This window comes from Camelina sativa, chromosome 5 (assembly GCF_000633955.1).
Source record: "Camelina sativa cultivar DH55 chromosome 5, Cs, whole genome shotgun sequence".
NCBI classification, from domain to species: domain Eukaryota; kingdom Viridiplantae; phylum Streptophyta; class Magnoliopsida; order Brassicales; family Brassicaceae; genus Camelina; species Camelina sativa.
In genome coordinates, this window is record NC_025689.1 from 8,610,860 (window position 1) to 8,624,096 (window position 13,237).

The 13,237-nt window shown below is 35.2% G+C and overlaps 1 protein-coding gene across 1 annotated transcript in view; it reads left to right on the forward strand.

Annotated features, from left to right (window-relative positions):
• Nucleotides 1-9,651, forward strand: part of LOC104786209 (alcohol dehydrogenase-like 7) — a 17,030-nt gene extending 7,379 nt beyond the window's left edge. The window contains exons 3-9 of the mRNA XM_010511563.2: nucleotides 70-116; nucleotides 8,112-8,440; nucleotides 8,531-8,613; nucleotides 8,705-8,780; nucleotides 8,929-8,999; nucleotides 9,074-9,169; nucleotides 9,285-9,651. Coding sequence (XP_010509865.1) covers nucleotides 70-116; nucleotides 8,112-8,440; nucleotides 8,531-8,613; nucleotides 8,705-8,780; nucleotides 8,929-8,999; nucleotides 9,074-9,169; nucleotides 9,285-9,563 — 981 coding nt within the window. The 3' untranslated portion in view covers nucleotides 9,564-9,651. The remainder of the gene's footprint in view (nucleotides 1-69; nucleotides 117-8,111; nucleotides 8,441-8,530; nucleotides 8,614-8,704; nucleotides 8,781-8,928; nucleotides 9,000-9,073; nucleotides 9,170-9,284) is intronic.

The window sequence follows — 13,237 nt, forward strand, 5'->3', positions numbered from 1 at the left end:
ATTTGTGGTCGTTAATACTAAACGTAACATGTACAGTCAGATTTACAAATTTTTGTCATGTTTCTGCAGGTTCCTCCAGCCTGCTTTCCGAGGATTCTAGGCCATGAGGCAATAGGGTAAGTCTATAGCTACTACGTCTATTCAATTTTTCTCATCCTCTTAACCTTTTCTTCTTTATAATTCTATTGAATATTTTGCTTAAATAGATAATGTCTTTAGCGTTAGCCTGACAAATAAACAGATTTTTTACACAATGAAAAAAGAAATTTCCGCTTTGGTGCTCATTTCTCCATTCATTCCAAACCTCAAGTGGAAAGAGCTTTGTTGGACTTTTTTTTAGTGGTCTAACGTTTTGAGACTTTCATAAGATTAAATGTATAGAGACATCCATTTATCTTTGGTCAGTCAACGTAAACATTCATGAATTTTTATTGGGATCTTTTTGTTCACTAACTAATTAACTATAGATGTCCATGTAAATGTTATTGAGCAAGAGTAGAATGAATGTTTTTGAAAAGTTAATGAAAAAAAAAACACAAATCTGAAACCGAAACAAACCAAACTACATGTAGGTTTTATACATGGCTTCAGTTTTTATAAAACTATGGGAGTAAGCTTGAAGATCAAGCTAATCAAGAAATGGAAATTGGAGATTATATTTAGGAGCTATCTAAATATAATCTATATATACATTTTTCAAGTACATTTAACAAATAAATCATGAAGTTGTCACCTATTTACAAGACTACCATTGACATTAATTATTAATTTGTTTTTCATTTAATTAATTAATATTAAGTTTCTATTTTTGAAAACAAGATTTCTCATCCTAAATAAATTTCCAAAACAATTGGAACCACTCCCGTTAGCATTAAGTATTAAGTTTATAAGTGATTTAATTAATATTAAGTTTTCAATTTTACAAAACAATATTTTCTCCATACACAAATTTCCTAAACAATCGGCCTAACCAAGACACGAATTGATTTTCGATCTTGGAGGAGGATCCGTGGCCGAGATTTTTGATCTCAACGCATTGATTTCCCCCTAAAATATATATTCAAAATCAAATATAAAATATATCATTTAAAAAACTAACAGTATGATTTTAAAAGGTAACAAACATATTTACCATTTAATTTGATATCTCATTTATAGATTTATTTTTATTTTGTATTACGTATTTAAAAATAATTTTTACTTTCATGGGTTTCATATGATGACTCTTTGCGGATTAAAATTTTTTGAATTTGTTGCCAGACCCGCCTAGCATGGCATGTTTGGAATATAGAACCAACACTAAAACTATTAGTTTATCTCATATATACTATAGATTTGTAATCATAGTTTTAAAAATTAACATATAAATTATTTAGTATATGAACTACAAAATATTACACATACTATAACACATTCTTAATATTCCAAAAAAAAAATTAAATATACATAAAAATATACACTAACATACTATATAGGCATATACTTCTGTTTAATTCTAGAGAACAAAACAAATCTAGAATTTTATATTCTATCTAATAACAAATTTAATGTAATTAGGTTATAAACTTTATAAAACATAAGAAGAAGAAAAAAAATTCTAAACAAAATTCTAAACTAATTAGAAAAAAGTTAATTAATTGAAAATTTGAAAACTAAATAAATTAAAAATTATTATTTAAAATACAATAATTTATAATTTAGTTCCGCGGTGTACCGCGGGTGAAATCCTAGTAGGAAGTTAAAAAAAGGAAGTTTTCCTATTAGGAATAGGAAATATATTTAGGAGTTTGATATATAAGGAGATGCTAAAGTTGTAGCATAACTTATGAATTGAAAGATTGAGTTTGAGAGAAAGAGAGACCAAAGGTTTGAGTTATTTTCTTTGGTATTAATAAAGAGAGTTATTCTTTATAGTTTGTGTTTTTATACATCTTTCAATTCTAGATTTGGTATCAGAACCTTGAGAAAAGAAGAGAGAGATAAGGATGGGTGATATCGTGCCATCTACGACACGACCTAAAGAAGGAGGAGGGTCTTCCATCGCATGTCCCATGCTCACCTCTACGAATTATACGGTATGGGCTATGCGTATGAAGATCACCCTCAAGGTTAACAAAGTTTGGGAGGTTATCGAGCCAGAATCTGAAGCAGAGACTGTGAGAACTAAAACCAAAATTCTCCTTCCGAAGTGTTTCTGAGCGGAGGAACCCACCACTGTTAAAGTTCCGAACTAAATTTAGAGTTTAAAGTGCTAAGAAAAAGTGTATATATTATTGCTCAAGAGAAAAGTTTTTTTTCCATCCCTTTTACAATGGCCCTCCTTACGTATTTATATCAGTTCATTACAATCAATGCCTAATAAATTCTCTACGTAAATCTTGCACCCTAATCAACCCGATTAATTGCGGGAATCTTTGACCGAGTCCGAGCTGCGAGATGATTCGGGGGATGCTTCTCTACGTTTCAACCTTTCATCGGGCTTAGTGGGCCGGTCCGTACTACATCCTTGGCCCATTTAGTGTGCTTAGTCTGGGCCTTAGCCCATTACCCGAGATGAACAATCGTGGGTACAACAGAGACCGTATCCACCGATTCCAAGAAAAATAATTTGGCCATAGCTTTACTCTTCCAGTCGATACCAGAAGCGCTTATTCTTCAGGTTGGTGAACTTGACACTGCAAAGAAGATCTGGGAAGCAGTTAAAGCAAGACATATGGGAACAGATAGAGTTAAAGAAGCACGCCTCCAAACCTTAACAGCTGAATTTGATCGCCTTAAGATGAAAGATTCAGAAACAATTGATGACTTTGTTGGGAAAATTTCTGAAATTTCATCAAAATCAGCCGCTTTAGGAGTCAACATGGAGGAATCTAAATTGGTCAAGAAGTTTCTTAAAAGTTTACCTCGCAAGAAGTTTATACACATTGTTGCTGCTTTGGAACAAGTGTTAGATATTAACACCAATAGCTTCGAAGACATTGTTGGTCAGTTAAAAACATATGAAGAACGTATCTTTGAAGAAGAAGGAGCTACTCAAGAAGACCAAGGGAAGCTTATGTACTCAGAGGCTCCATCAGGAGGATATCGAGACTTTAGAAGCAATTTTAGGAGCGATTTTCGAGGACGAGGTCGAGGTGGTCGCTCGTTCTACAGGGGAAGAGGCAGAGGACGTTACATTGATACGAGAGATGCATCAAAAGTAACATGTTTTCGGTGTGATAAGTTGGGACACTTTGCCTCAAGCTATCATGATCGTTTACTCAAGCTACAAGAAGCTCAAGAAGTTGACAACTCAGATTCACAAAACGCTGATGAACTCATGATGCACGAGGTCGTATACCTGAATGAGAAGCACTGCAAACCAAGCGATTACGAAACCAACACCGGCGAAGAGAACATATGGTACCTTAATAACGGCGCTAGTAACCATATGACAGGAGATCGTCGGTACTTTAATAAGATTTATGGATCTGTTACAGGCAAAGTACGATTTGGAGATGATTCACGAATTGACATCAAGGGAAAAGGCTCAATCTCTTTCATTGATATGTATGGAGAACCTCGCATAATGACAGATGTGTATTACATCCCAAACCTAAAGAGTAACATTATTAGCTTGGGACAAGCCACAGAATCCGGGTGTGATATAAGGATGCGAGGAGGATGTCTCATGATGCATGATTCACAGGGGAAGCTACTTGCTAAAGCAGAAAAATCGAGAAATCGTTTGTACAAGGTTCGTATAGGGATACAGAGTACCACATGTCTTAACCTCTCGGATATAAGTGAATCAAGCCGGTGGCACGCCATGCTGGGACATGTTAACTTCGAAACCATCAAGTCCATGGTACAGAGAGAACTAGTTCAAGGAATTCCACACGTCTCTTTTGGTAAGGAATTATGCGGGTCATGCTTACTTGGGAAACAAGCAAGACAAATGTTCCCTCAATCTACCTCATTTCGAGAAAATAGGATCCTTGAGCTTGTCCATGGTGATTTGTGTGGCCCCATAACACCGAGTACAGCCGCAGGTAAGAGATATATATTTGTGCTCATTGATGACCATTCCAGGTGTATGTGGACAATCCTTCTCAGAGAAAAGAGTGAAGCATTTGAGAAATTTAGAAACTTTAAACGCTTAGTGGAACATGAGTCAGGTGCCACCATCAAAGTCTTCCGAACAGATAGAGGAGGAGAGTTTGTGTCACAAGAATTCAATTCATTCTGTGAAGTTGCTAGTATACAACGACATCTCACTGCTCCATATTCTCCACAACAAAACGGTGTGGTCGAGAGACGCAACAAGACATTGATGGAAATGACAAGAAGCATCCTAAAGCACATGCATGTACCTAACTACTTGTGGGGAGAAGCAGTTAGCCATTCTACCTATCTTTTGAACAGAATTGCTACAAGAGCACTCAAGGATACAACTCCGTATGAAGCTTTCAGGACTAAGAAACCCAACATTGATCATCTAAGAATTTTTGGGTGTATTAGTTACGCAAAGATTGACAGGCCATTGTTAAAGAAACTTGATGACAGATCAAACATGCTTGTTCATCTAGGTACGGAACCGGGAACCAAAGCTTATCGACTTCTTGATCCTCAATCTCGAAAAATCATTGTAAGCCGTGATGTGATTTTCGATGAAACAAAAGGGTGGAATTGGAGGAAGGATAGTAGAGAACAGAGTAGTGACGGAAATTTCAGCATCACTCTTGGTGAGTTCGGTAATCATGGTATTGAAGAAGCAAGGGAGAATCTTGAGAAACAGAGTTATGAGGATGGAAACAAGAGTCACGATGAGAGTGAAAATGCAGATTCAGATAAAAGTGATGAGCCTGCAAACAATGGAGAAGACGCAAGAGTTAGAGAAGCTGAGATTGAAGAAGAACACCAGTCACCACCGGTACTGAGGAAATCACAGAGACAGAGCAACAAACCCAAGTATCTTCAGGACTATGTTCTACTAGCTGAAGAAGAAGGAGAGATACTACTGCTATGCTTAAACAATGAGCCAAGGAATTTCTATGAAGCTAAGGAGATAAGGGAATGGATGTTGGCGTGTGAAGATGAGATAGGCTCCATTGAGAAATTGAATACTTGGAATTTAGTAGACTTGCCGGTTGGGGCAAAACCGATTGGACTTAAGTGGGTCTTCAAACTCAAAAGGAACTCAGATGGAAGTATAAATAAATACAAGGCTCGGCTTGTTGCAAAAGGGTATGTACAACAATATGGTGTAGACTTTGAGGAAGTGTTTGCTCCAGTAGCTAGAATAGAAACCATATGACTACTTATCATACTTGCAGCGTCTAATGGCTGGGAAATTCATCATCTGGATGTTAAAACAGCTTTCCTCCATGGAGAACTAAGAGAAATAGTGTATGTAACACAACCAGAGGGCTTTGAGAAGAAAGGAAGTGAGAACAAGGTTTATAAATTAAACAAAGCTTTGTTTGGTCTGCGACAAGCTCCTAGAGCATGGAACAACAAGTTGAATCACATTCTTACAGAATTGCATTTCATCAAGTGCTCTAAAGAGCCATCTGTGTATCGAAAGGAGGAACAAGGAGGTCATCTTATTATTGCAGTATATGTCGATGACTTATTTGTCACTGGAACTGATTCATATCGCATTAACAGGTTCAAAGAGGAGATGGCCGCAAAGTTTGGGATGAGTGATCTCGGGAAGCTTACATACTATCTTGGAATCGAAGTAGATCAGCATAGCAAAGGCATAACACTAAACCAGCGATGGTATGCACTCAAGATCTTGGAGGAAGCAGGACTGAGGGACTGTAATCCGGTTTATTCACCCATGGAAGAAGGTCTGCAACTATCAAAAGCCAAAGGAGATAGAGAGATTGATTCTACTAATTTTAGAAAGAATGTTGGCTGTCTTCGATACTTGCTTCATACGAGACCAGATATGTCATATTGTGTGAGTGTTCTAAGTAGATACATGCATAGTCCCAGAGCTCCACATGGTGATGCTATGAGACAGTGTTTGAGATACTTGAAACACACTACTAACTTGGGTATAACCTTCACGCGATGTGACAAAATACCAAGTCTTGTAGGATATAGTGATTCAAGTCACAATGTTGATCCAGATGATGGAAGAAGCACGGCGGGACACATATTCTACCTTGTAGAAAGTCCAATTACTTGGTGCACACAAAAAAAGGATACAGTGGTGATGTCTTCATGTGAGGCTGAGTTTATGGCAGCCACTGAAGCAGCGAAGCAAGCAATTTGGCTTCAAGATTTGCTTGGAGAGATTACAGGTGCTCCAACTGAAAAAGTGACAATTCTATTGGATAATAAATTGGATATTGCACTCACAAAGAATCCGGTGTTTCACGGTCGAAGTAAACACATTCACCGGCGATATCACTTCATAAGAGAATGCATAGAGAACGGACAGTTGGGAGTTGAGCATGTACCAGGGAATGAACAAAAGGCTGATATACTTACTAAGGCACTTGGGAGGAATAAGTTCAAGGAAATGAGAGAGTTCATAGGAGTTCAAGATTTAGCAAAAGACTTCAAGCTTAAAGGGGATAATGTTGGAGTAAGCTTGAAGTAAGCTTGGAGATCAAGCTAATCAAGAAATGGAAATTGGAGATTATATTTAGGAGCTATCTAAATATAATAGGAAATTAAAAAAGAGGAAATTTTCCTATTAGGAATAGGAAATATATTTATGAGTTTTATATATAAGGAGATGCTAAAGTTGTAGCATGACTTATGAATTGAGAGATTGAGTTTGAGAGAAAGAGAGACCAAAGTTTTGAGTTATTTTCTTTGGTATTAATAAAGAAGAGTTATTCTTTATAGTTTATGTTTTTATACATCTTTCAGTTCTAGAAAAACTGACAAACCAAAACCTAAGAATATCACAACGAAGCAAACCAAAAACTGATGAACCAAAATCTAGCTTAAAAAAAAGCATTAAATCAAAACTAAACGGTAATTCAGAATGTTCACAATTATGTGGTCCTATAATTAGAAGCACTGGCGGATCCAGACAAATATTTTGACTGGGGCACAAAACATATATATTTAGAATATTAAAACTATATAGTAAACCATATTTAAAAATATCTTTTTGATAACTTGAATTTGCATCTTTAATGAGCCAAAGTTTTAAAAGTATTTTTTCTATTGGTATAAAAATATCTTTTAAAAATATTAATTAGAAAATACACAATTACAAACTTACAATTCAGTATAAAATAGACATTTAAATTTACTTTTCTAACCATATCACACAAACTTAAACCCTAAAAAATAATAAATTATTTATAAACTGATAATATTTTTAATGTTACTAATTTGCTTGTTTTACTATCAATTATTAATTAAGATATATGTATAGTACAGTAAAAATAATTCATTCAAAAATTAAAATGGAAATAGAAAAATTAAACGAAACTAAAATCATATAAATTTATTAAAGAAAAATAAAATTTAATAGAATAAAAAATGCAAAATGCATCTCGTAGGCAAAAAAGGAATTAAAAGGAAATGACTAACAAAGGCATAAAACAAGTATAAAATTGTAACCTCCAAAAAAGAGAAAAATAAAATAGAACAAATAGACAAATAGGGTTTGAACTCAAGACCACATAATTCACATGGGTGCCTATTTTCCAAATGAGCTGAAGGACATAAATACACATAACCACTGGCTAATTGTTAAAAAGTAGTATGGGGCACGTGCTCCACCTACTTATTGCCTAGATCCGCCCCTGATTAGAAGACAAAAGATAGTGGGCGTAAGAAAATGAGGGAAGGAGAGAAAGAAACTATAGTAAGATATGGTTGGATAAAGAGAGTAAATATCACCAAAATAATGTGTGAATTTGTATTAAAAAAAAAAAAATCACCCACACCCACTAATCCACATTATATCTCACAACTAGGAAATAATTAATCTATGTAATTTTCTTATTGAACATTTTGCATAAACCAATATATCTTGCTAGATTTCTAAATCAAGAAAAATGCATAGGAAACCCAAGAAAAATCCAAAGTTACACACTTCAAAGCGTTTTTTGAACAAATAGAAATATTGATGTAAGTGACATTTGATTATGCAGAATAGTGGAAAGTGTTGGTGAAAACGTAAAGGAAGTGGTCGAAGGAGACACTGTACTACCAACGTTCATGTCTGACTGTGGTGAATGTGTTGACTGCAAATCTCACAAAAGCAACTTATGCAGCAAATTTCCCTTCAAAGTATCGCCATGGATGCCAAGATACGAAAATTCGAGCAGATTCACTGACCTCAATGGCCAAACTCTCTTTCATTTCTTGAACGTCTCCAGCTTTAGCGAATACACTGTTCTTGATGTTGCTAACGTTGTTAAGATCGATTCTTCGGTTCCTCCTAGTCGTGCTTGTCTTCTCAGCTGCGGAGTTTCCACTGGTACATCACTTTATTGGAAATATATTATATATATCTAAAATATGGTAGTCTTTGATTTAATTTGATGGAGTTACATTGATTATTCTTTAGGTGTTGGTGCTGCTTGGGAGACTGCCAAAGTTAAACAAGGACCAACAGTTGTGATTTTTGGACTTGGTTCTATCGGACTAGCGGTAAAATTACTATTAAGACTAATGATCATGTAGTTATAAGTCTTTCTTGATTATGAGTTGCTAAAATGAATAAATGTGTGGATTTTTCCAGGTTGCAGAGGGTGCAAGACTTTGTGGTGCCTCTAGAATCATTGGTGTGGATATAAACCCTGCCAAATTCCAAGTTGGTTAGTAATTTTCTTTACTCAATATTTATATAAATTGCTTAATTCTTTTTTCCTTGTTTTTCTTCTGTTTTTGAACAACTATTGCTGAAATCTCTATGTATTTTAAAATACACCATATCATAATAGTTTTAACATCATGTTTTTGCAGGGCAAAAGTTTGGAGTTACCGAGTTTGTAAACTCTTTGACATGTGAAAACAAGAGTGTTAGCGAGATAATGGCACATAGTATATAGATCAATCATCAATGGACATAAATTGATAAAACATATAACTTAAATATTTTTGTGTTTAGGTGATCAATGAGATGACTGGTGGGGGAGCGGACTATTGCTTTGAGTGTGTTGGAAGTAGTTTTTTGGTTGAAGAAGCTTATGCTTGCTGTAGAAAGGTATTGTGGCATTGATCTCTACCTAAAACCAACGTAGAACTAGATTTAGAATTACATCAAATAAGTCGAAGAATGTTAGAGGATTTAACTTCTGCATGGTACAATCAACATTTAGGGATGGGGAAAGACGATAACTCTAGGTGTGGACAAGCCGGGTTCACAGATATGTTTAAACTCGTCTGATGTTCTTCACCAAGGGAAGATTTTGATGGGTTCGTTGTTTGGAGGTTTGAAGGCTAAAACACACATTCCGCTTCTTCTGAAACGCTATTTGAACAAGGAGCTTGAATTGGATAAGTTTGTGACACTTGAGATGAAATTCGAGGACATCAACGACGCGTTCCAGCTACTCGTTGAAGGGAAATGCATCAGGTGTGTCTTGTGGATGAGCTAAGTGAATTGGTTTATTTTATCTTTCAATATTTTACATCCATGTCATATATATGATTCATGTGCAACTATTTTTATTGGTTTGAACTTTGAAATCAAAACAACCAAATGCCAAAGAGCAAACAAAATAAAAATAAAAACTTAATGTGTTGTACTGAAAAATAAGCAAAGAACAAACAATGTTTTATTCATTTTATGGTATTGTATTTTGTAACATATTTTATGACCAAATAGACTATATTTAAGGCAAGAGGAGTAGCAGAGAACATTTCGGAAGCCATAAATAGAATTATTTTGTACAAAAGCAATAACCAACTGTTACAACACAATTTTTACAATTAAACTAGATTGATACCTGCGCTACACTGCGGAATTGTTTTTAAAATTTTAAAATGTTGTTTTCTATTTGGAAGTAACTTTTTAATGTTGTTTGGAATTAACTGTCATAGTAAAGTTTTTGATAGTGTTTAATGTAATTTTTATTTTGATTTTTGTTTTCTAGTCATTATTTATTGCATCATTTTTTATTATATAATTTGTAATAATTAAATTATATATTATTTGAAATCACTATAATATTAAATCATCTGCGTAAAGAATCTCTAGAAAACAAACTACTGCTAAACAGAGGAGGACCAAAAGGATGAAGAATATTGTAATATTCCATATATATTAGTGTTCACAAAAAATGTGTGTGTTTGTATATATACGGGTAGAAATATTTCAAAACCCGAGCATAAAATGGTATATAGCTTTTTTTTTCTTTTTTTCTTTGTATAATTTTGTTCATCTTATAAATTATAAAGCATGTGTTATCTGTAATGTTGGTCATAAAATATGTTACAAACCAACATGTGTATTACACATGCTTTACATAAACATGTGTATTACATAAACATGTGTATTACATAATTTTTTTCTTTTTTTCTTTGTATAATTTTGTTCATCTTATAAATTATAAAGCATGTGTTATCTGTAATGTTGGTCATACTTTTACATAAAGCATGTGTGATCCTCAAACCAACGTTTCTGTAATTAAATTAATCATTCAGCAAAAGTCTAAGGTAAAAATATGTAAACGTTCTAAATCAACAAAATTGTATTTTAAAATTACAGGATCATCAGACAATTAATCTTTATGCACAAGTTTGTGAATACAAAACATTGATCAATAAAAAAAATTAATACAAACTCTGTGATTCGAATAACACATCAATACAACAAACGAAGTTTATCATCCATCTCCAATTGGAGAAGATGATGTACACAGAAGACAATTTTGTCTGTTCCTTCATCAAGAAAGTTTATAGAAATGACGAAAGGGAAGCATATACATGATATTGACACAAAACATATGAATTACCCCGATTGATTTATAAGAAGACTTGGAGGTAGAGAATCGAAGAAGAGGAGAAGATTTGAAAGACGAAATAGAAGATCAAGTGCTAGTAGCAGTTGTTCAAGAATCTATAGACATGTCAATTAGGACCAAAGCTCGTGGGCTAGTCCGGTCTGGTCCTGAAAAATATCAGGTTTGGACTTAAATATATATGTCCAGAAAAAATCGGGTTTTTCGGGCTCAATCTGTTCGACCTATAGGGTATTTTGGGCTTAGCCTAATCGGGCTCAGGCCAGTCTGAAAGCCCTTAAATAAATATTTTTACTTTTTTGTTAACATTTTTATTTGATTGGAATATTTGATTAATTATTTATTGTAAATAAAATTTATAACTCTAATCCTAGTTTTCATAACTTAAAAACTTTACTTATAACTTTTAAAATCTTTATCTATGATATTTTATATGATTTCTATATTGTTTTATTTGGTTCAAGTATAAAAAATTATTTGGTTTTAAACTTTTTCTTTTAAATTAGATTGGTTTTAGTGAATATTGATGAATTATATGAATTTTGATTGATTCGTTTTATAATGCAGCTTTAAACATTGCTTTTTATGACATGTTATAGAATTAGAAGTTTGTTTTTTTCGTAAAAAAGCTCGGGAAAGCTCGAAAAAGCCCTGTAGCCTTGTTAGGGCCGGGCCGGTGAAATATAGGCACGGAATATTTCAGTCCGGGCTGGGCTGGGCTCAAATATATGCGGGCTTTGCAGGTTTTGGGCCGGGCCTGGCCGGGGAAGCCCGATTGATACTCCTAAAAATCTAAAAGCCATTGTAAGCTAAAAAAACCTCAATCTTGGTCTTTGATTTTAGAACATATGGGAAAAAGAAGAAGAAGATATCTTGGTTTTCTTTTTGGGCTTGGGAATATTATAATTGATACTCGAGCATTGAAGAGAGGACAATTATGTGTCAACCTAGGAAATAAAAGCTGATATGTATTAATTATTTTAATTTGATATGAACCACCCGGAAGGAGAGCGAGAACAAGATAGGTTTCATAAAAGCTATTATGATCGCCAAGCTCCGTGACCACCTGAACCAGAACTTAAGCTCACGGTACCTACATTTGCCGGGAAGGAAGACCCAAGAGCATACCTTGATTGGGAGAGTCTCATGGACCATGTCTTCTTGTGCTATCACTACAAAGAGCAACGAAAGGTTGCTTATGTTGCGGCTTAACTCACGTATTATGCTCTTACATGGTGGGACCGAGACTTATTCGAACGAAGAAGGAACCGAGCGCGACCCATCCCAACTTGGAATGCTATGAAGGCTATCATGAGGAGACGCAATGTTCCACCCATGTACCACGACGAGATGCAAAAAATAAATGGAGGCTATCTCAAGGAACCAAGAGTGTGGAAGATTACTATGAAGAGTTCAAAAATTTATGGAACCGACTCCAATTGGACGAATCGAAAGAAGCTCTTATGGCTTAATTCTTATATAAAATACAAGATCGGATTGCTAGGATGGTTGAGACGCAACCGTATGCGAGTTTCGAAGAATTATTGCACCTCGCTATGCAAATCAAACAACAAATCAAGAGGAAGGTCGCAATTGTTAGTCGTAACCGGACCCAAGTAATTCCTACTTTGTCACCAAACGCATCACCATCCCACAATCCTACCCGAGGCTAAAACATAATTAAACCAGCTATTGTGGAGACTTGTTCAAACCTAAGAAGTAACCGAGGGACGACCGCCAAGATCCAAAGGGGCAGATCAATTCAATGACCTAAGGAATTAAGACATTGAGTGCTTCAAATATCATGGAAGGGACCACTATACACGAGACTATCTGACCAGCGTACCAGGATAATTAGCGCATCCGGAGAAGTTGAATAGGATGAGGCTGAACCGGTCAAGAAGGAAGAAGGGATGGACCTTGAAGAAGCCATTGTTAAACCATACATTGGGGAACTTCTCATGATACGACGAATCCTAGCACCAATCAAGCTCTAGAGGATGCGAACGGACGGGACAACATCTTCCACACTCAATGCACGGTGAGCGAGAAGGTTTGTGGTTTGATCATAAATGGGGGCTCTTGCACTAATTTAGCAAGCTCTTATATGATCAATAAACTTTCTCTTAACACCACAAACCACCCCAATCCTTATAAGCTTAAATGGTTGACAAGACCGTGATAAAATTCAATGAGCAATACATGGTTTCGTTTAGTGTGGTTCCAATGCAAGCTGGCCACCTCTTATTAAGGCGTCCTTGGCAGTTAGACAAGGGAACTTCACATTGGGGCCACACCAACCAATACTC